Source organism: Athene cunicularia (assembly GCF_003259725.1).
Source record: "Athene cunicularia isolate RWA chromosome 5 unlocalized genomic scaffold, athCun1 chr5_part2, whole genome shotgun sequence".
Classification (NCBI taxonomy): domain Eukaryota; kingdom Metazoa; phylum Chordata; class Aves; order Strigiformes; family Strigidae; genus Athene; species Athene cunicularia.
The window spans coordinates 3,875,912-3,898,548 of record NW_020799102.1 but is presented as its reverse complement, the minus strand read 5'-3'; the positions used below and the strand labels follow the sequence as shown (position 1 = coordinate 3,898,548).

Below are 22,637 nucleotides of genomic sequence, written 5' to 3'. Positions count from 1 at the left end.
TTTATGGCATTTCCATGTTTATGAGTAACCCATCTCTAGTAGTAAAAGAGTGACTCTGTTTGCCTGTTCATTAGGTTCTGGTCTCTGTAATGCAAGCTGCTAGCAGTGACAGTTGTATTGGCACAGACAGGGCCAGATATTTTGGAGGTCACAATCAGTCTTTTCCAAAGTAGACAAAAATGTCATTTCAGTTTAATGAATAACTGATGATAGGAGTTTACTCCTAACAAGTCCCTTTTACGCTAGGAACCTAGAAAGATTGTCTTTATTTCTATATATCCTATCTTGGTATATGTCTATGGAAGATAGTATGCACTATATTCTCTAGAGTAGCCAAAGATTTGTTATCTGGGGGGAGAAAAAGTAAATATATCACTTCAAACATGAATCGATGACTGGAGTGTGAAGAGTAATTAAGGAATAACAGAGTGACTGATAAAATTTTTGTTCTTGATGTCACTTTTGTCTTTCTTTCCTCATCTTCTTCTCATCCATTTTTTGCTCCTTTCTATCATGTTTATTATGATTTGCATTCTGGTAACATGTAAAGGCCCAGTCTGAGGTTTTGCTGTGGTAGATGATTATAGAATGGAAGGTAAAACCACCTCTTGTTAAAGACAATAGGATTAACCCTAATGTGGTCAGGATTTCAGGGAACATGCTAACAGATGGTGTCTGTCCTAAAATTCTTGTCACTATTAAAGGTGAGAAACTCAGACAAAGACAGGAATAAATAAATAAACAATGTAACAATTGTTGCTCTATGTTTCTTACCATTTAATTAATGTGAAAATGTTTGTCTTTCCTGTTGACGATCAGATTCTTTTCTCTTTCTAAAGAACAGGGGTTTTTCTTCCCCTGCACTGTCATTAGAGAGCAATTAGTCTCTTTTGGAACAAAAACATTGTTTGAAATTACTTTAATGAAGCTATAACATTTTTAGATTCATTTTGTGGTGTTCTTTGACCTGGTATTGTCCCTAGAGTCTAGTCTGGAATCCAGCTTCCACAAAGGAGTTGCCTGGGATATATCCACAAAAATTATCATTCTCCTTTAATCTGCTTTCAGTTTTAAATCATCAAAGTCATGACAAGTTGAGCAAATGCAAAGCATTTAGGAAGTGGGGCAGTCCACACCCTCAGAAGCTAAAATTGTCACTTTAAGGACAGCCCCGGCCTTTAGGCCAAAGTGTAGAATTCTTTGCCAACTAAGCCATTAGGGCAGCCAAACTGTAATGTTTTTACAATAATTTTTAATTCTGACCAAGCTCTTAATCCTGAAAATCAAGCTCCTCTTGAGATTGCAGTATGAACTGCAACTAGCAGACAGAGCATTAGTTGCCATAGAGAGACAATTACCAACTTCCACCTCTCTTCTCAGCCTTCGTCAGTAGTAGATTTTTATTTTAACTGTTACTTTGGGGTTATTATTTATTAGCCTTTCCTTAAAATATTTTCAGAAAGAAACAAAACACTTACTTCTTTGCAGTTGTATATATCTTTTTTAAAAATTTCAGGTGCCTCCTTCAGACTGTCAGTTTGGAAGATCTTATCACAATATGAAAAAAACCCCATACTTTGTAAAACCTATTGAAATTGTTTATGTAGGACACAATACTGTCTAAATATCTGATTGACAAGATGAAGTACCTAAGCACAACCAGTTTGAAAGCTTGTTCTTATGTGTTTCAACTTGTAAGAGCTCGCTGAGCATATGTGCTTTTTATATCATTAGCACCTCATTTCTAAGCTAAAAAGGTACTGAGACTTTCTGGCTCCCCACATAGAATCATATGCTAACAGAAGTATTTTCTTGTAATGCTTTATATGCTGAGTATAATTCTGTAGTTCTGAGATAGTCAGAAGACCATAGAGATTACATTACTTTAGTTATTTGCAGAAATTCATTTTGCAGATGCTTTTGTGATGGCCTGTGGGTCAACTTGCAAATATTCCCCCAGAGATCAAGCACAAAGAACATCAACTCTTTGGCTGCTTTTTCAAATCCTTCAAGTATGGACTTGCTTAAAGCAGATGCAGCCAGAGCTTCTTGGCCTTCTTGGGATAGTTGTAATTTATTACTCTAAGTAAGAATTGTTTTCTAACATAACCTTTCTCTGAAAACAGATCATTTATGGTGGGTTTTTTTCTTTTTTTTTTTTTTTCTTTTCTATAAATTATATTCAGATTAAAAAGCCAGTCTATATTTTTGATACTAGTAAAGGCACTCTTTGCCTGCATTAGGATTGAAAGGTCCGGCAAACTCCTTAGCCTAAGTGAATAAGTCCCTCTGGGAAAGTAAAAGATGGAAAATCATCATATGGATTCAAATATGTCATCTTCTCTTTGCTGTGAGTAGAGTAGCTGAATAACAATTGACAAATTTTGCATCAATAATTTAATTTTTTTAATTTATCACCAAGTTCCTAGTTGCCCACATACTAGTTTCAAATTTTATAGTATTATTTTAAAAGATGGACCAGCCATTACCTGATATATTTGATTTTTCTCAAATTATAGGCCCATTTGTCTCAATAAATGTTTCCCTGTTACGATGTTTGTAACTTATTATAGTTTCACAGTAAATATATACTCTCAGAAGATGGCATATTTGACACCCACCAACCCTTCTGACAACAATGGACAGAGCCTCATTAGCTATACACGCTCCTGAATTGGTCCTACATGCAGGTTGCTCAGCAAAACTACTGTTCCTTTTTGCAATAAAGAGCTGACTGCAGCTGCAGCCTCCTGTAAATGCTAAACACCTGTAGCATGGTACTTAGAATAGTATTAAAATAGTTTTGCATCTCACATTTGCCACAAACCTGTCTTCTGTTATGTGTACGCATGTTAGTATACAAATTGCCAAATTGGTGTCAGTTGTAAAGTAATGGCATTGGAGGCATCATAAATTACCATGGTGATCCTTGGGAGAAGACACTGCTGTATACGAATGAGTGTTTTGCTCTCAGAGTAATGTATGTCTTCATCTGGCCCAGTAGTCAGCATATTGCCCCGTGTTGATGGATATAGTCAGCTTGAAACTACACTACATTTCACTGCACAATAAACATGGCTGTCAACACCATATAAAGCAAAATCAATTTATCCTGTATGGTCAGTGCGTTTTAAATGAAATTAATGTACTGTGGACCTGGTGGCAAAAAGGTAGTGTATTAGTTATGCATCCTCTATTTTATAACTTTTTTCATGTAAATGTATTTCCTATAGAATTTTTTTAATGGTATACGTAACATATAGTGTTTTCACACTAAATTAGGAAACCTCGTTTTTGCACAATTAAAAACTTGAGGCTGTCACTGAAACCAGTAAATCTGCAATGTTTTGCTTAGTGTAAAGAACTAATATTATTTGGCAAATAAATGTGTCAGGAGCTGTAATAGTTTACAGAAAAGGAGACCTATTGCTGTGCTAATTTGTGATTGAGTACCTTGCTTTTTCAAGGTATAGAATTATATGAACAGTTTGATGAGGCCTAAGACTAAGTATGTCACTCTCCCGCTGTAAAGACTTTTTGCATTTCTTTTATAGCTAAGGTATAACTGTAAAAACATATGTTATCATCACAGTTACAAAAGTTTTTCTGGTACAAGCATGCCTTCTCTAGGCTTGCTTTTCTCTTTCTCTTGTATTAACTAGTTCTACGCCTCATACTCAGCCCTGGGAAGTCTAAAACCCGATGGAACTTTGCTGTTTGTGGTCAAGAAGCAGGCCTGGATGCATTCAAAAATCTGGTTAGGACTAGACTGTACAAGTTGAATTGATAGTGGGTAATGACCGGACACTTGGAGTACAGTAAAGCACAGCAGTCATGGAGAAGCTGCAGTGCTTGTCTCCCATTCCAGAAGCTCCAGGATGCTGTGCATGTACCTGTTGAAGGCAGACAGTTTTATTACATAAAACTGCTCCAAGACAGATCTAAAATTCAACTAAAGCAGATGTGACTTTAAAATGTTGAGCTCCAAATATAATCAGATCCATAGAACTAGCAGCATGTACCTGGTGTACTGTATAATTTATTTTATGAAATGTTTGGCAAGTGCTTCACTGCTCAAGGAGCAGTCATTGTAAATTACTTGTGTGAACAGGTCTACATCAGTTTGGATTCTCAAGTGTAGCTTTATGTGAGTTTTGTTGAGCATTCAGAACATGTATGCTATGTTAAAATCCCAAATGGAAACTTTTTCAAATCTCCGTACCTTAACTGGAGAAATACCAGTGCAATTTGTTTCTCACTCAGATGTTGATGTCTTCAGCTGGGTGAGCCTGATTGATTGCACTGAAATCACTGGATATCCTTTCTCTCTCTCACAGACATAGACCTGGCAGCAAAAAGAGAGAGAAAAAAAGAATGAGGCTAAAACAAACACAGCACTGAAAGCGCTTGCGTAATCCACGTAATAATGTTTTGCATCCATCTTGTTTCTTCCTGCCCTGACATTACAGGGAGTAAAGCAATGAATGGCTCTGCAGCTAAACTACAGCAGTATTATTGTTGGCCAACAGGAGGTGCCACTGTGGCTGAAGCTCGAGTCTACCGGGATTCGCGGGGCCGAGCCAGTAGCGAACCGCACATCAAACGACCAATGAATGCTTTCATGGTTTGGGCAAAGGATGAGCGTCGAAAAATTCTCCAAGCCTTCCCTGACATGCACAACTCCAACATTAGCAAAATCCTAGGTAAGTGCAAGACAACAAACAAATCATGACTGACTGAACCAAAACTGAGGGAAGCTTAGAAGGCTCTGCTACAGTAGTGGCAATTGGCAGAGGTTAGTTATTTTTGGATCTTTGGAAAGATGAGGTTATTTATATTGGTGACACAGGCCAGTTACTTCCTTCTTGGATATGCAACTTCTCTAATTTAGGACATATTTTGTTTGGGAGATGTTGACTGAAATTGGAATTACTGAAACTTATACAAATGAAGACTCATGGGTTGTTTTTATTTTCATTCCCTTCCTTTTCCCTTTCTGCCCCTTCCCTAATGCTTTTTATTTTCAACAGCAGAGTCACAACATGCTTTAAAGACTTAGCAGCGTTCAAAAGGAACATTTTGTGAAATCTGTTGCAAGAGTGTATCCTGATAAAAGGTCTAATTCCAAGATTCCATTAGAAGTGACCTGAATGCAAAATGGTACTTGCTAGAGTAAATACTGGGAAAAAATTAATAAAGTACAAAATCAAAATCAAAGGTTTATGTCAGACAGTGCAGTGTCAAAGAAAAAAAAAAACAAAACTGGCACAGTTCAAAAGACATGCATACCTTCTCGCATGCAAAATGATGTTTGATTCAAAATGTTAGAATGTTCAAAAAGCTAAGAAAGCACCAGTATCATACAATTAAAATATTGCTTAGTTAAAAGACACCATACTTTATCTATTTAATCTACATTTAATTTGTATAGATTAGGATGATCAGAGAATATACCATGGATTATATTTTGCCACCATGCAAATAAATTGGCTCTTTTTTGAGAAATTTTGATTTGCTTTTTAAGACCCCTCCAGAGAATTAGAAACATACGTGAAAATGAGTGGTGAAATGTTAAAACCTATATTTGCTTTCTGAGTCTTTGAAGTGAAAGACAGATTCCAAATGTAACTCGTAATAAATAAAAGTAAAAATCAAGTTTCCTCTGTAATCATTTTATTGTAAACTTTGAGTTCAAATACATTCTTACCAAAGTTTGTTGCATGTTAGTTCAATCAGAGGCAGGAATACATAGAAATAAATGTTACTTTGTGCTGAAACTTCCAAAATCTTACTTAGTATTTCTTATATTTTTGTCTACCATATAAGTAAGTCATATGAATAGCCTTTCAGTTTTGTATAAAACCTGCACTGTTTCAGTGTTGGCAGCTGTAGGGAATCTATATTATTTGTGTGCATTCTGTGAAAAAACTATTAGGAGCATAGTAACTGTATTCATTAAAATGTAAACTTCCAGCATAAATATTTCAGAAGTGCCAGCAATTGAGTGTCTGTTAACCATGGAATTAACCTGTCAGTATATGCTCTGCCACATATAAGTCTATGTCCGTATAATATCTGTGCAACTTTTCCAGGACAATGAGAAAAGAGACTGAAATATTAGAACTGACACAGAGTATTGCTGGCTACGGATAATATTTATACAACTTTTCCATTTGTTGATGTATGAAAAATCTTGGTAAAAGAATAGCTTCCACCCACGTTTACCACAGCTGTAATCGTTTTACTCATCTAAAATACAACAAAAAGCTATTTTCTGCATTTCTTATCCCCTAGAAAAAAAAAAAAATCCCTTCTCTATTCAAGTGTTTAGATAGCTCCTTATAAACAATACAAGAGATCAGAATACTTTTTCCTCTTCCTGTGTACACTGTGTTAATTTTTTAACTTTTTTATTGGTGCAGCTTTCAATGAGAGTTTACACTACCTGAAGTAGTGTATATAACTACAATGTGCTTTCTGTTGTTGGGTTTTTTTGTGTTTTTGTTTTTGTTTTTTTTTTTTTTAAATATAAGCTTGTTAAATATAACTTTCTCAGTGCGATTCTGTGCATTTATTACATCTGGCCAGAAGATAATACGCATAATAGGATTTAAAATATGGTAAGGTGCCAATATCATGCCAAACTTATATCAGAAGATTAGTAAATTTAAGACACCCAGACTGCAAGGGATTTTTCATGGTTTTGTTGAATCTATAGGGTTTTGATAATTTTTTCCTGCTACATAGCAAGGTATTAATATCTATTAGTAGGAGTGTGTACACCAAATTCTCATAAAGCTATCAAAGAAGAATGTATCCCTAGGCAATGTGTTAAGCTTTTAACAGTAAAAGTATGGATGTAGACCTTGCTTTGCCATAATACTGTGCGTGGTATAGAATTATTCACGGATTAATGCTCATATTGTAAAAACTAAATAGTCTGTTTTTCAGCATGAGCTGAGATTTTAAGGAACTTTTGGTTTTAAGTTTTAAGTAAATCTCTAATAATAGAGATTTACATATGTTTGGTCTGCAGTGGTATCTGGAAGTCAAGCATCTTTTAAGGTGTCTCGGGTTGTGCACCCCAATATATGTGCTGGCCAGTGTAGGCTCAAATCAGTTTGTTTAATTAACTTATTTAGAATTTGTTCGTTGTGGTGAGAAGGCATGTTGAAATGTGTATGTGTAAAGCTAAACCTGCTTTACTTGAGTACTCACTAATGTTTTGTGTTAATAGGATCTCGCTGGAAGTCCATGTCAAATCAAGAGAAACAACCTTATTATGAAGAGCAGGCACGGCTAAGTAAAATCCACCTAGAAAAGTATCCTAATTACAAATACAAACCTCGACCAAAACGTACCTGCATTGTTGATGGAAAGAAATTGCGTATTGGTGAATACAAACAACTGATGAGGTCTCGAAGACAGGAGATGAGGCAGTTTTTTACTGTAGGGTGAGTACTATTGTTGTACTTGTTTTCAAAGACAAGCATGCTGTTTGAAAACAGACTTACCTATTTAAGTCACTGACTAATGTCATTTAGAAGGCAAAGATTTGAACCTGTAAAACCTTATTGAAAACATAAGAGGAATATGAAGCTATCAGCTTGCCACTGAGTGCTGATTATGAGACTGATTGTGGAATTCTTTAAGGTCAAAAGAAGTTGTTTCCCATTAGCCTGAAATATTTGAATCATGTCTTTTGTGAACTATTACGAAGTTTATCCATTCTGGGTTAATAATGAGTCCCGGATAATTTCCTAAATTAAGGCAAGAACAAAGAGAAAACCACAAAAGGTTATTCCCATGTAGAATAAGGAGTCAGAAGGGGGAAAAATGAAAAGGGAAAGGGGTAATAGCAGTTACGTTAGGAACACACGTGAATGAATGATATCATAGCATGAGGCTATTTAGGATTTTTGTTATATATAGAACTGTGGAAAAAAAATATTAAAAAAAAATGTTTTAGGAAGAGGCTTTCAAGTGGTAGATAGATAGACTGGGTAGATTTCTATCTCGGAATATATGGCTCAAAAAGATCCTGGCACAGTTTTAAAAACATTGTGTGTTTTTTAACAGTATTTCCTCTAGCCTTCAGCAGAGAAAGCAGCACTTCGAAAGATCTACAGGCTAAAGATAACAAAACTCCAGTGAAACAACTGCACCATAACTGATTTCTCTCTCCTGTTTTTTTTTATGAATTAATCTGTGATGCTCAATGCTCTAACACAATGTTTCTGGTGGTTTACAAAGAGTCTAAAAGCTATCTCCCGTGCCAGCCTTTCCAAATTCACAATGTTCTGCTTATTTCTCTAATCACAATAGTCTCCTTTTGTTGGGTACTTCACTACCAGATAATTGACCTTGACGTTGATTATGTGCCCTCATTTTTGGCTTGGGATGCAGAACTCCTGTTGCAGTCAATTATTTTGTGGTACAGCCTGCAACAATGTGGGCTCTTTCTTCAATCAGTAAATAGAAGTGGTTTTGATATCTTGAAATAGCCTTCCAGTCTACAGTTTTGTCATTGTTTTTTATTCTTCACTCTAAGGGAAATTGTTTACTAATAGGCTTCCATCAAAATTGTACATAGAACTCTAAATAGAAATCTGAATTTATAAAGCACATCACAAATTATATTCAGATTGAGGGAATGAAACTCTAGCTTATGTCTTCCGAAGCAGATTGACAGACCAAATGACATCTAGACAAGAAATGCAAAAGAAATGCCAAAACAGCAGTCTGAACAATTTGAGAATTGTTTGCTAATTCAAACCAGTATTAAGCAGTAGCATTTTATACATTGGAAGTGGTGGCTAAATATGGAGGTGAATATGGAGGACGGATTTAAGAAACTTTCAAAAGTGCCTACTTAAAGAATGACGTTGTGAATTTAAAAAACAAAAAACCTAATGAAAACTATTCAAAATTAAACTGCTGGCACAACCTAAATGTAACATCTTTCTCATATATCGAACAGTATGATCACAAAGACCACGAGAATGCCATTATTTTCTTGAAAGCATTAGTTCTAATTCATAACTATGCTAAGTCCTCTTCACCATACTCTATCTATGTTGAAGAAGTTTGAAAGTAAGCATAACTTACCTTTATGGACTTATATAATGATACAGTGGACTTTACTGGAAACAACAACTTTTAGTTACGTAAGTGATGAAAAAGGGGGTATGAAGTCTAATGGATGTGTTCAGTAAAGGTGACATGAGATCTATGTTGCAGTTCAATATGAAATTTTGATACTGAGGAAACACAGGCTGTGGTTTAAAAAAAATTATTTCATGCTTTTTTGTGACTTCCCACTGTTGCCCCAAATTCCCTTTTTCCCTAAAGAAAAAATTAAAACAAAATTAGTGGAAGAGACCAAGCAAAAAAAGGTGTAAACACCAGACAGGACAGCTTTTTTGAACTGAAATATAGAACAGAACATGGCATAAGTTATTTCAGCAGAATAGTTTAATGAGTAATAAAAAGCAACACTTCATACAAATCAGATTACAATTAAGTGAAACATAGTAATTGAGCCCATGAACTTCTTAAACTTACTCTTCCTTGTGTTTAACATAACTATCACATAAAGCATCAGCTGGAACAGTTTTCCTAACTGACCTTGTACACCCATCATTTTTCCACTCTTTGATGGAACAAACAGCATAAACCGTCCTTCAGAACTGTAGATGTGAGACTTGAGATGCAGTTTCCTTTTCAGAATGAAACAGGAGACAAATGTGGGGTTTAGGATTGAATATACTCTTAAGTTTACAGTAAATATTTCAGTGTAAGATAGAGAACAAAAGTACAAAATAGACTCAAATTAAATATATCAAGTGCTTCATACTGCTTGAAGTCCTGCTGGGGTTTTTTGGTGTTTGTTTGTTTTCTTTTTTTTTTTTTAAAGAACATAACAATTAATTTGGGAATGGGTATACCAAAATGGCAAAAATTTATCATCACAGAATAAAAAGTTAAATAGGAGATGTGTCAAGAGAAAGAAAGACCTTCAAAACTGGTGGCTAGAGGAAAGTATAAAGAGCAAGAAAAATTACGTTCTTTTGTATTGTGTTTGGTATTCTCCTATTCCAAATGTACATTTATGGCTTAAGCAATCCAGCAAGGGCTAGCTCCTATCAGATACCCTTGGGTGAGCCACTGGCTAGCATAAAGTAGTCCTACCGCGTGTTCAACTGAAACACATCCCACCACAAACACAGGAAGAGTTCTACACTGCTTGAACTTCCAAGGTGCAAAAATCTCATCCTACTTACTTCAGTGAGCCACAATCTTTGATAAACATTGGTAAAATGCACAAAAGTCGTTTAGAGAATCTCAATATATGAACTAGACAGGCTTTAAAATAAAATAGAGAAATGAGCTAATGGATGACTAGGTTCTGGTCTGATTTTCTGAGGAAAAGCTTCCAAAGAATTGAATGAGAGTGAAGATTTCTTGAAATAAATTGGGTAGGAAATTCATGTTTTGAGATAAATGTTATATATGTAATAGACCAGCACAAAACTCTAGGAACTGGCAAGTCCACACAACAGAGTGAAACTTAAAATGTGCGTAGGCCTTCTATTGCATCCCTACGTCAGTGAATTTTGTTCCAAATGAGGCAGATAATATACAGAAATAATTCATGTTTAATGCAGAGTATATTAAAAATTTTCTGGTTTTAATCTAGTGGAAGCTGAATTTGAAGCCAGCTATGTCTTTAAAATAATTGAGTTATTTTTAATAGTAAAATTATTAATGAGAAGTTGTGAATGATAACTTCAGCATAAGTTAATCCCTGAACAGACTTCTAGTGATTTACAACTTATCTTTAATAGTACTTTTTTTTTTTTTTGGTAATGCATAAATAAATGTGAGCTAACAAATGGATCATATAGAAACCATAAATTCAGACATTTTAAGTTAAGTCTGTCTTTTGTTGCCTTGTCTTACAGAAATAATTCAATTCTCAGTCATTTTTACAGTCTAATACACTCTAAGTTCAAGTATATGATATACACATTTCTCTGCAAAATGATGTAAGCACTAACCTTTTTTTTTGGTGTTTTACCAGTGTAAGATGTTAGAATAAAGCCTTTATAGTGTTTATAACTACTGTACACCACAGTCTGAATGTTGCTAGACTATGGTTTTGAATAAGGCTGTAATATTATACTCCTGTAGCTTGAACTTAAAGTAAGTACACAATGGGTGCTTTTGTGAGATTTACTGTTATTTCATTCCTTATGGGAATGTAAGTTTCAGGGGTGTGTAGCATATGAGCATTTTCCTTATGCAATTGATTTTGCTTCAGTCATTTAAAGAGCTGTCAGAAAAGAGCTGGGAAGGGATCAGAAAACAATGGTGATTTGCCAATTTAAATGTTTAGCTAGTTTTGCAAAAGTCAAAAGTGGAACGTTCTCCTGGAAAATCCTAAGAAAATTAATGCCACAGACTTGCGAGCAGGTCAGTTGGTCTAGGATGTTACCTCCTTTTTCATATTTGCCTAACTATTTTGGGCCAAATCTTTGGCCCCAGATCGGGCAGACATGTTAGCAATGCTGGCAGAGCAGAGAGGCAAGCGACCTGTAGTAATTGGCCACATAAGGATTTCTTTGGCAAAGAGGAGATGGTGGAGACAATGGAATGATTTGAAGCCAGGCTACGTAGCCATGCATCACCCTTCCTCGCAGATTGGAAGAGAAAGGAAGATTAATGTTGGGTTCTGGAAAACTTAACCAGGCAGAAAGCATCCTTGCTTTAACCATGTGCAACTGAGCTGAATTGTAACGTGTAGCTTGCAGTAAAGTATGTTTTTATCTCCTCACTCCAAGGTCCTATGATAGGCAAAACTCCAGCTAGATACAAGGATTAAACATGTAGAATATAATGTTGTAAAAAATACCATTAACATGAATGCCTTTAAGAACTACGAATAAAACATAATGGTCAGAGTCATAGGTTAGAAACTCCAACTCTTCCTTTCAGGGAGAGCAGTTGGAATTTAAATAAATGCTCTGATTTCTTCCCCCTTCCCCATCCTATAAAATTGAATTACTTAGAAAATGATAACACTCATCTCCAGTAACATATGCCATCCATATAGTTTGTGATATCTTAAAATAAGGCTTTCTGGGAAGTAATGCAGCAACTTGAGCAGAATTTACGGTGACAACCTGATTAGCTCTAAATAATAACAGGGCTCAAGTGAGAGGTAGGTGCCCATTTACTGAGGGTGTGTGGGTGCCCATGTTTAAGTGCTAGCAAATTTTTGCTAGCAAATGAGTAGCAATTTGAGACACTTCCCATTTAGGTGGTACAGTCACCCCATGTTTACAGTCCCACAGTGAGATACAGGTAATTTAAAGCTCACAGTTATTACCCACCCAGCAGCAGGCAGGCACACCATGCCTGATTTTTATTTAACATGTAAAAAAGAACTGCATTTATGAATGGCAAATTCAGTAAGCCTTTAACTTTCTTGTTACACTGATCAAGTTCTTTACCAGCTAGATTCATGCTGTAGTTTGCCGTGCATTTGGTGCATTCTCAAGTGAAAGGTATCTCTGTAAATTCTGCTTCATTATGCTCAGATGATCTGCTCCCTTTTTGCTTTGAAATGGGTGGTAACTGGACAGATATAACCTGTACCTTTGACATGTGGATATGCAAAAGAGTTTTGCTGACTTGACAAGCATTTGAAAGAATATCTGATTCTTAACATCTGTCCTTCAGGGCTTAACACTGACAACCATCATTTTACCAAGACACCTCACAGTCCTGTCCTAAACAGATATATTTTTCCTTCTTGTTTCTTATAAAAAGGCAATTTGCTTCTAAAAAAATGCAACCTTTTGGGGGGGAAGGGCTAGGGGTGGTTATTAGCGTTGTGATCCTTAGTGTCATCTATAACAAAAGGGCAGCTTGCACCCAATCATTCTTTGAGTGTATTCTACAACTCTTATTAGAAGCATTGTAAAAACAACTTTCCTCAAAATGTCTTTTGGCATTAATATTATGGTGGTCTTTGATGAACGATGGGGGATCCTCTGTTTTACGAATTTCTTTAGTCTAAGAAATATCAGAAAAAAGATTAGTACCAGCAGTTGTTAGATGGGCAGATTAGAGATAATTAAGTGTGTATGGCCTGGTGACAACTATGTAGAATTTTGCTGTGACCATGCGTGGGTTTCTTTTTCCTTTGCTTTGTGGAAACTGTCATTACTGTGAACATTTTCTGTGTCTAAAAGTTGTGGAGGAGATACATATGGGGTTTAACAGTAATAATTTATACTCCCAACACCATGCAATCCTAAAACAGAAATGTTCCCATGTGAGGTAGGTGTTCAATTTTATGGATAAAGTATTGAAAGATGTTTGCATAAAATCACTTGCAAACAAATACTTTGGCTGAAAATTGTTTTCACAGAACATTTATCAGACCATTTAAAAAGTGAAAATTTAGTGAAAAATCCCTAGCTGTTTGTAAATCATCTGCAAATCATCATTTGCAAACAGGAGTATAATGACTGTGTCAAATGAATTACTGTGATGTTTTTGCTCACTGCTAGCCAGGTGTACCATACTTATACAACAGATGTTTGAATTTCTCAAGCTGTGCAGAAGCTTTAAGAATCAGGCTAGCAGTACCAGCAATGACAGTACTACTTGCTATTTCAATATTATCTTACATGGAGTGCTTATGATTTGACTGTCTGTATTGGTTCACAAACGTGAAGGACTTTGGTTTCCCAGTAACTCTGTAGTGTGATATTTACCAAAATTAAAGATGGATCAATGGACAATTAAGACTCAATATCCAGGGTTTTGTAAATAAGCTTTACATTATTTTGTGTGTTGACTTAGCCAATGATTAAGGATTTGCAAGAGACTGGTTTGTGGAATGTCCTTTGGAATTTTAGCATAGAATAACACAGTGGTCAAGAAGTTATAGATTCGTTAGATTATTCAAACGTACCTGACACTGTTTCTCCTGTTAAAATTATATAATAGTTCTCTAATACTTGGTCAATATTGCTCTAAAGAAGGTTGGGAATACACTAAAATATACAATTCTTTAAATAGATTATGCAAATAGGCACGTATGTTCAATAACTAGTCAATACTAAACCAGCATCTTCCAGGGCACTTAAGTATTTCTGATACTGGAGTATATTCGTTGAGTGTCACATCTAAAGTACGATGGAGATTCTCTTCCTTCTGACAAGTTATATCCGCTCTTTTTCTCTTACCTTTATTCAAGGTAATGATCCAGAAATAAGACGAGATTATTTGTATGGGTGTTTTAATATAGAAAGTATGTTATTAGTTATTTAACCCAAATGTAAGAAGTAGATTTAATTAATTTCTAGTCAATAAGGGCTTGACCATGGAATGGGTTCAGCAACCTGACATTTACGCAGCAAAGCATTTGAATGTGCATATGTCATGATAAGAAGAGACATTGCATCACTTAGTACAACTATGCACATGCTTACAGTAAAGCTTGTGTTGAATTTCCTGACGAGCAGTGAAATAAGCTTATTTTAGTTGAAGTGTGCTATTGCTCCAGTATGCTTAAAATCACACACACATGAAAAAGACAACATTACACAGTGCACGGTTAGATATCAGAAGGTGGTAAGATGTGTCAAAAGTAGAGGTAGTGCACCCTTAATTGAGACTTCCCATGTATTTGCATTGTCAAAATAAATCAGATCTGACATTGGGTCCTCAGGAGGAAGTTTTAATTTCTGTAGACTGTCTGTTACCATAGAAAAAAAGAACATTTGTTCTTTTTAAGTACTTTGCTTCAAAAAGTCAGTCTTACACATTAAATCCTGAAGAACAAATGGCATGCCAATTGTGGATTTAAATAAAAATCAAAAGCCAGTGATAAAATATCAAAGGTATTTCTAAGTGACGTAGGAGTCTACCTAGCACTTAAATAGTAAATTACATACTTAGAGTTACATGATGTTACTTAGTTATGTGTCTGCCATTTTAGGTACTTAGAGGTAATCTTGAGGTCCCCTCACAAACTGAAGCTCTTGTCAGGAGTTTGGATGATTTAGATTTTGGATACATGATGTCCACAGTAGCAGCGAGGCATCACACTGGTGCCTGACGCCTTTTGATGATCTCTGTCCAAGTGCTAGCCAGTATGGTTTAAATGAGCACATAAAATACATAAAAGAATCAACATCTGGTAGCTACTAAACAGTTTATTCTCCAGTTGTCCTTATGGGGAGCTAAGATGAACCAATACCATACGGGACCATACTGTGAACCCCAGAGGGATGCATGCTGCCTTTCTAGGAAACCACTCGCTTTTCTTTCATTTGAACTTGCAGAAGGTGTCGTCTTCTCTGAACGCAGGAAATCACATTCTCCTCTTGTTTTTCCTTCCAGACAACAGCCTCAAATTCCAATCACCACAGGAACGGGGGTTGTCTATCCTGGTGCTATTACCATGGCGACTACCACGCCATCACCTCAGATGACATCCGATTGCTCGAGCACCTCTGCCAGCCCTGAGCCCAGCATCCCTGTCATTCAGAGCACTTATGGTATGAAGACGGACAGCGGAAGCCTTGCTGGAAATGAAATGATAAATGGAGAGGATGAAATAGAAATGTACGAGGACTATGAGGATGATCCCAAATCAGACTATAGTAGTGAAAATGAAGCCCATGAGGCAGTCAGTGCCAACTGAGGAGTGTTCACAGAATTAAAGTACTCAGACTCATTTGGGTTTTTTTGGGGTTTTTTTGAACAAAAGTTCTTAAAGAGCCTGCATGCATGTGTGGCTCCTACAGTTACATCAGCAGAATGGTCTTAAATGTTTCTTAACGTGTGAGACAGATTGTTTCCCTAATTTTTCATGAACTTGGGTTTTTTGTTTTTGTTTTGTTTTGTTTTTTAATTTAGATGAAGACATATATTAAATATCAGACATCAGGACTTGAAAACTTATATGAATCAATAGCTGTCTTACAAGTCTTACCTTTTGTCTTTTTCTGTTTGGATGCTGATAAAGGTTTAAGTTACTGTTTTAGATGGGGGTTATACATTCTCACTCAGGTATGCTGTGCCAGCCTACAGGTTGTGAATGTGTTTTTATTCTGGATTATTTTAGAAAAAAAAACCTGCAGATTTCATATTGTGAAACAGAACAAGTCCACAAGTGTGCACATCTGTGCATCATAGCTCGTCTTTGAAAAACAGTCTCTGAATTCCATTTTTTCCATATGTATAGCTGAACTTCTGATGTGCCAAACTTTTCATAACTTTTGAATCTTAACATTTAAAAAAAAAAAGTCTTAAAGGAGACACTGTAAAGTCTTAGACAATCTTTGGCATCTTAAAAAAATTATATATAAAACCTAATTTTTTCCAGAATATGGTAAAGTACTCAGGAATCTGGAGACAGGATATTCTTAAGTAGTGAACATGGTTGCCATAGTGCATGTGCCCAATTGCTTTTGCCTCTTGATGTGCCATTAGTGTGAAATTTTAAGTAAGCACAAAAGAGTGATCACCAGCTATGGACGGGCCTGTCTTAGCAGTGTGAGGCCACCTCTGATTACATTCTCTACCCCTTTGCTTTTAACCCTTGCATTCAGTCTTAACACATTTTCTCTTAAATAATTTATTCATTCCAGAATGTCAAGGGTCCAAATACTTAATATTTATTATTAAAAGTACTGTTGGTGGCATTACACTTACAATTCCTTATTGATATTTTAAAGAACCCCTTCTTTCTCCTCCCCTAAATTACACAGGTATATAAAAATAAAAGTGCACCTGCTACTAAAATGAACATGACATTTATGAATGAGAAATTCAGCTGTTCCTGTAATACTGTATGTTCAAGGAACACTTGGAATCACTCTGCTATATGTAATGCAAAATAAAGTGAGTACTTTTATATGTACATACAGTACAAATATTCCTAAAAAATTGTGTTTATAGTTATAAACCTCTATAAGACAGCAAAGGCAGATGTCAAATCCAAACTGCATGTAGAGTCCACCATGATGTATTTTTAGGGCCCACAGAATCCTACAGTGAATCGTGGCTCCATAAACCATGTTCCTGGTGTCACCTGAAGGAACTGTTTGCTACCTTAAGTATTTATGCAGTGATTTATATGTGAGACTCCTAGTGGGGGAGAGAAGGCTACCCAAATATCTGACATGCAAAGCTGGGAAAATGGTGCATCAAAAATATTTATTGAATATTAGTCATGTGGGAATGTAAGCCAGATCTTGATGAGTGCTTGTCAAGTGTTTTGGGATCTCTGGATGTAAGGTGCTATAGAAAGTAAAATTTTTATTTGTATTACTACTAGAAACAATGCAATTGCTAGAGAAAATTCTGGGAAACATACAAGAAAGAGATATTCAAAGATTGTGAATTTATTAAATTTCAGCAACAGAGAAGAAATTGCCTTTATTTTTTTCCCCTCACACTCCACTCCTGTTCACAAATACATCACTGTATATATATGCAGATCCAATGGGCCTGATGAAAACATGTGCTGAAACTCCTCAACTCCCTCAGCTTTTATTTTGAATTGGTTATGTTCAGCACATTGGTGATAAATTCAGACTCGGGCTGAGAGGCATGAGTGGGCCTAGAGCAGCTCCTCTTGAAGTCTGTGGGAATCTTCCCACAGAGCTGAACGGGCTTTCTTTAGGGCCCAGACAATGAAAGAAGTATAGTGTTAATGCTGGCTATTCTCGTGCTACCATCCAATCTTGCAGAAATTCATGGGGTGCAATGACAAGATGCTGTATCAGGAGCATTTTACTCATAGCCACACCAATACCTGCCTAGTTGAGCAGAGATAGCCATTGTTAGCACTGTAGGAATTACATTTAAATGTGCGAGAACAGACCCCCAAGACAAAGAAGATTGTTCAATTTACAGGACAATTTATAAAGATAATGGCATAGAAACACAATGGTCAAATTTCTCTGACCATTTTGTAATTTGGAACAAAATGCTATATTTTTAATATTTATTTAAATGTGTTCTGAGTCCATGTCTAATAAGCAATAAACTGGTCTAGCCAAGACTTTAAAGGCATATGCTGTGTCGTTAGCTGGTGAGCGCCCTCTTTAAGCTGGCTAAGGTACTAATAGAAAGTGGTTTTTGTTCTTATAATTGCTTGGGAATTTGAACTGGTTTTAATACATTCAGCTCAGATTGGGGGGAGGATACCATTATTTCCTAAAAAAATGACTATTTATTAATGTCTTACATAACTCTCCACTTAGAAGTATCTCTCCCTCCCCCCATGTCACTTTCTTTCTCTCTTGCTCTCTTTTTTTCTGGTTTTGTTGCATAGGTAGAATGCTGTATTGCTAGCATTGTATTTTATGTAATTATTTTTTTGCACAAAGGCAAACATTTAGATTAGTTGGTTAATTTTTTTAAAATTTTATGACCATGCCAAAATAATATTCTGCAGGCTTGTGGAGAACAAAGGACTGTTCTTTAGGACTGAAACTTGATTTTGCTTGTAGTACAAAAAAACACACACTCACAGATGTTGTTTCGTAAGTGTTATAAGCACTGGATATAAATGGTATTTTTTATCACTTCTGACTAATGTGAAACTGTTGTACGAAAACTACATGAACAAAAGTCATCTGTTTCGACTCGTGTGGGCCTGCCTCACAGTTGCCGGATTTGAGTCATTTTTATGTCTTGTTATTTCATTTATTTATGCAAAATACATGTATGTATGAACACTTTGTTTTAGCTCCAGCCCTGCCTCAATGCTGATGCTCTCTGTATGTTAAAGCCACATTCTTGAAAATGACTGGCTGTTCAGGAATCACCAGCTGGTAAAAATTGCATTTATTGGCTGGGGGAGTGGGAAGAACATATTTGAATCGGAATTGTGCATATGAGCATTTTATTCTATTTATTAGCCGTCATTGGCTCTAAAAAGTCAGTAGAAATCAAGAAAGGACAATCATAAGGATAAAAACCAACACTTTTACTTTATTAATCGGAGCTCAAAACAAAGTTTTTGATGAATTTACCATCTCATTTTAGAATTTTTTTAAATTGTGTAAATATAACATAGGAAATAGAATTTTATTTTTTGTTCATGGATACTTAGTGAAGTATAAGTTATGTATTTACTTTTGTTCTATATCAGTGTATGTTGGTCCATATTAAATGCTGACAAGTCACTGTACCTCATGTAGATGCTGAATTTACACCCGCAGTGTGAGCGCAGTATTGTGGACCTGTAGCTGGGACAGCAAGATGCCTCACTTGTGCTCTCACTGATTTTTAATGGCATATTCCACAAACACAGAATACTTTCTTCTGTTTTAGAAAGTTGATACATTAAGCATACCAAATTTCTGATACATTTGATAGGAAACAGTCTTCTGAAACCAAGTAAAACTGATGAGATATTTTGCTTCTTAACAAGCATGGCATTTGGAAGTCAAAAGCGTATCCCTGGAAAGATAATTGTGACTAAGATGGCCCTTGCAATGCAGTCAAGACTTCATAATACCAAATCTTTATTTTCTACATTCATTAAATCATGTTATTGTCATATTAGGCTCTAATACCAGGGGAAATAGTTCACACAATACACGAAGAGGACTTGTGGAATTGCTTTTTAAGCATTGTGTTTGAGCCCCCCTTAATAACTCTGACTGAACATAACAACAACTCCATTCAGGTAATGCACAAATATAGTAATACTATTTTCTCTGTGAACAGACAGTTTATTTAATTAACAGATAAAATATATTTTCTTTTTGGAAAATTATAAAATACTTATTTTCAAAAGAACACTCCCAAAACAGTCTGGTACCAGCTAGAATATTTCACTTCATATTTCATAAAAATGGAAGATAAAAGTCTTAATGGAAACAGAACTGCTTTCCAGGGTTCAGGTTTACATGGAGAAATGACTCTGATGAAGTGGCCCAGTTCTGGTCTGCCTGTATGTTTGGGCATCGCCATTTAGCTTGTGAAACCGCCTGCTGAGAATACATGGGATCACAACGAGCTCCTAAATCAGTGTACTCAGGTGCAGCATGAGGCAGGGGGAGGGCAGAAGATGGGATTGCTCCGGGATGGGAATGTACAACAAACAGCAGCGTTAGTCACAATAAATAAAATACCCTGTGCAAAGAGATCAGCAGTCAGCTGCGGGCAGTTCCTGCTTTGAGTACAAACACAACCATCTCCCAAAGCAATCTAAAACATAGTCCTCCCTCTGGGTTGGCTTTCTGGTTTCGTTTCTTGGTCATATCAAAGGCGTGGCATTTCAAAATCATTTCCTAGCAAAACATACTACAAGATTAACACCCCCATTCCCCCCCCCCAGCAAAACACTTGCCTACCTGCTTAATATTAAGCACGTTAGTACTTCCATGGCGGTCATGAGGACCAGTAAAGCATTGGCGTTAAGCGAGGCAAACTTTGCTGAGCCAGGGCCACGGTGCAAACAGCTGCACTGGAGACGCAGCCAGTAGAATGTATGATAGAGTTCTTCATGGTTTTATGAGAAGTTAATGAATGGGCTTGGACCCTTGGTGTTTTGCATGCTTTTTTAAGATTCAAGTTGGCACTTAAGCATGTTCTTTTAAAAGAATAATACTATATGACCTCATTTGATCTTTTACAAAACACTCTCTTTCCTTTAAATAAACTTCCCCCAAACTTTTTTTTTAATAGAACCCATTAATATCTGTGATTTTTCTCAGATCAAACTACATTTTTGATATACTGTAATGTCCTGATACAGAAGGAAAAAAAAAATGTATATGCAAATATATTTCATTTTAATCCATCTCCCTTTTTTTAACTACCAGATTTGTTGGAAATGGTGACAAAGAAGTATTCTGAGATTTCACACGCTGGGTAAAAAGGGGGTGGGGTGGGGTGAACCGGGCTAAAGGAAAACTTATCAAATTGGTATTTATGGCAATATGAAAGCTATAAAGCAACTTAGTGACATGGCTTGCTTTGTAATTTCCGCTTTCTAAAAACCACAAGTGAGGTCCTTGGTGCTCTTGGAGTATGGGGAATGTGCAAATATTTAACTGTTTGTATGCTGCACATTGCAGACCTGCTAGTGTGCATTCTCCGTTTGTCTTCCTTTGTCATTTGTGTTTTGCTTTCTAGAAAGCAATGTTGGGTTTTTTTTTTTCTTGTACCCTCCTTCAGCTTGTAGCAGACTAGAATGCTTAGCATTTATGTTCATTCATTATTGTATTTCCCATGTAAAAATTTTTTTATTACATTAAGACAAGCTTATAAGCTGTTACTACATAACTTATCTTACTGTAACTCTTATTTCCTGACATTGTAATTTGTTTGTGATGTATATTGTGAGATTGTACTCTATGTTAATTTAATCAGCACAATTCACTGACATGCTGGACTGACATGCTAGCTGCTGTTTCAAATTGTAAAGTTTGTGTAGAGCTGTTGGGACAACTGAGACTCTCTTGTCAAGGTACTATGCTTTGATTCCTATAGCAACACTGTGGGTGCAGCTCTTAATGGCGAGGGCTGCTTTGTTGGACACCCACTGGCTAACTTAATGGGCAGGTTTTCTTTGTAGAAATTCTATATACAATGCAGGTACCTACCTGGGCCCATGGCCGGTAATTATTTGGGCGTTTAGAGGAAAAACTAGTGTCTATTGCTGCTTTGAATATGTTTTAAAGTCTGAAAATGTAAATAGTTTATCAAAAAAATCTTGTACAGTCCAGTGTAAAGTTTTTAAATGAACTTAAAGGTTGCCATCACATCTCACACTCTCCTCTTGATACAGTAAAAAAATGAAAGAAAAAAGTTTGCTAAGGATACTGAGAAAAAAAAAAAAATCTGTTCTCAATTTAAAAAAAGAGAATAGTTATTCTTAGCTCTGCTTCATTGCATAAACAGACTTCTTGGATTTTGTTGTGCAGTATTGACGTGAGGTAAATTAAATATTAAATAATCTTTCAGTGGTACTTTTAAGAGTCTTCTCCTCCTCTGCCTCAGTTATTAATGGAAAAGACAAAATTGAAAGACACTGTCCATATACAGTATGTTCTGGTGTACATTGGCACCTTACCTACATGTTTCGGGGGGGGAGGGATTTTTTTTAAAATTTTTTTTTTTTTTTTTTTTTTTGCACAAGGTGCTTTCCTGATATGTTAAACATGTCATCCTTGGGTGATACAGTATATGCCATGATAGGGGTTTAGACCCCTCAGGGGAGTGTCTATAAGACTGCCTATTTATGCTCATTTACCTCAAGACTGTCCTCTCTACCCTTAATCTATTCACCATCACTCCATCTTTTGTACTGCTGTTGACACTTACAAATTAAAGATAAATTTTGTTTTATGAGATGTGTGTGTGACTTCTTCTATGCATCCCTTATTATTCCTTTGAAGTTAGCATTAAAGATTGATCATGATGAACTGATGGGCAGGAAAATGCAACTAGGCCTGTACAGCAACTGAATCTTCCAGCTCTTAGGTTTTCCCTATGCCTTTCCTTTCTACAGAGCCATTTATCAGCCTCTGAAATCCATTAACACCATATGCTGTAAAAGACATGCATGATAACCAACCTAATTTGATAAT

General features: G+C 36.0%; 1 protein-coding gene across 7 annotated transcripts in view; it reads left to right on the top strand.

Annotated features, from left to right (window-relative positions):
- Positions 1 to 22,390, top strand: part of SOX6 (SRY-box 6) — a 322,621-nt gene extending 300,231 nt beyond the window's left edge. For 5 of the 7 annotated variants that reach the window (XM_026850473.1, XM_026850472.1, XM_026850470.1 and 2 more), the window contains 3 exons: positions 4,470 to 4,703; positions 7,238 to 7,454; positions 15,421 to 22,390. In XM_026850473.1, the coding sequence (XP_026706274.1) occupies positions 4,470 to 4,703; positions 7,238 to 7,454; positions 15,421 to 15,724 (755 nt within the window). In that variant the 3' untranslated portion in view covers positions 15,725 to 22,390. The remainder of the gene's footprint in view (positions 1 to 4,469; positions 4,704 to 7,237; positions 7,455 to 15,420) is intronic. The other 2 variants (XM_026850475.1, XM_026850474.1) reach the window with 1 other exon arrangement.
- The last annotated feature ends 247 nt before the right edge of the window (positions 22,391 to 22,637 follow it).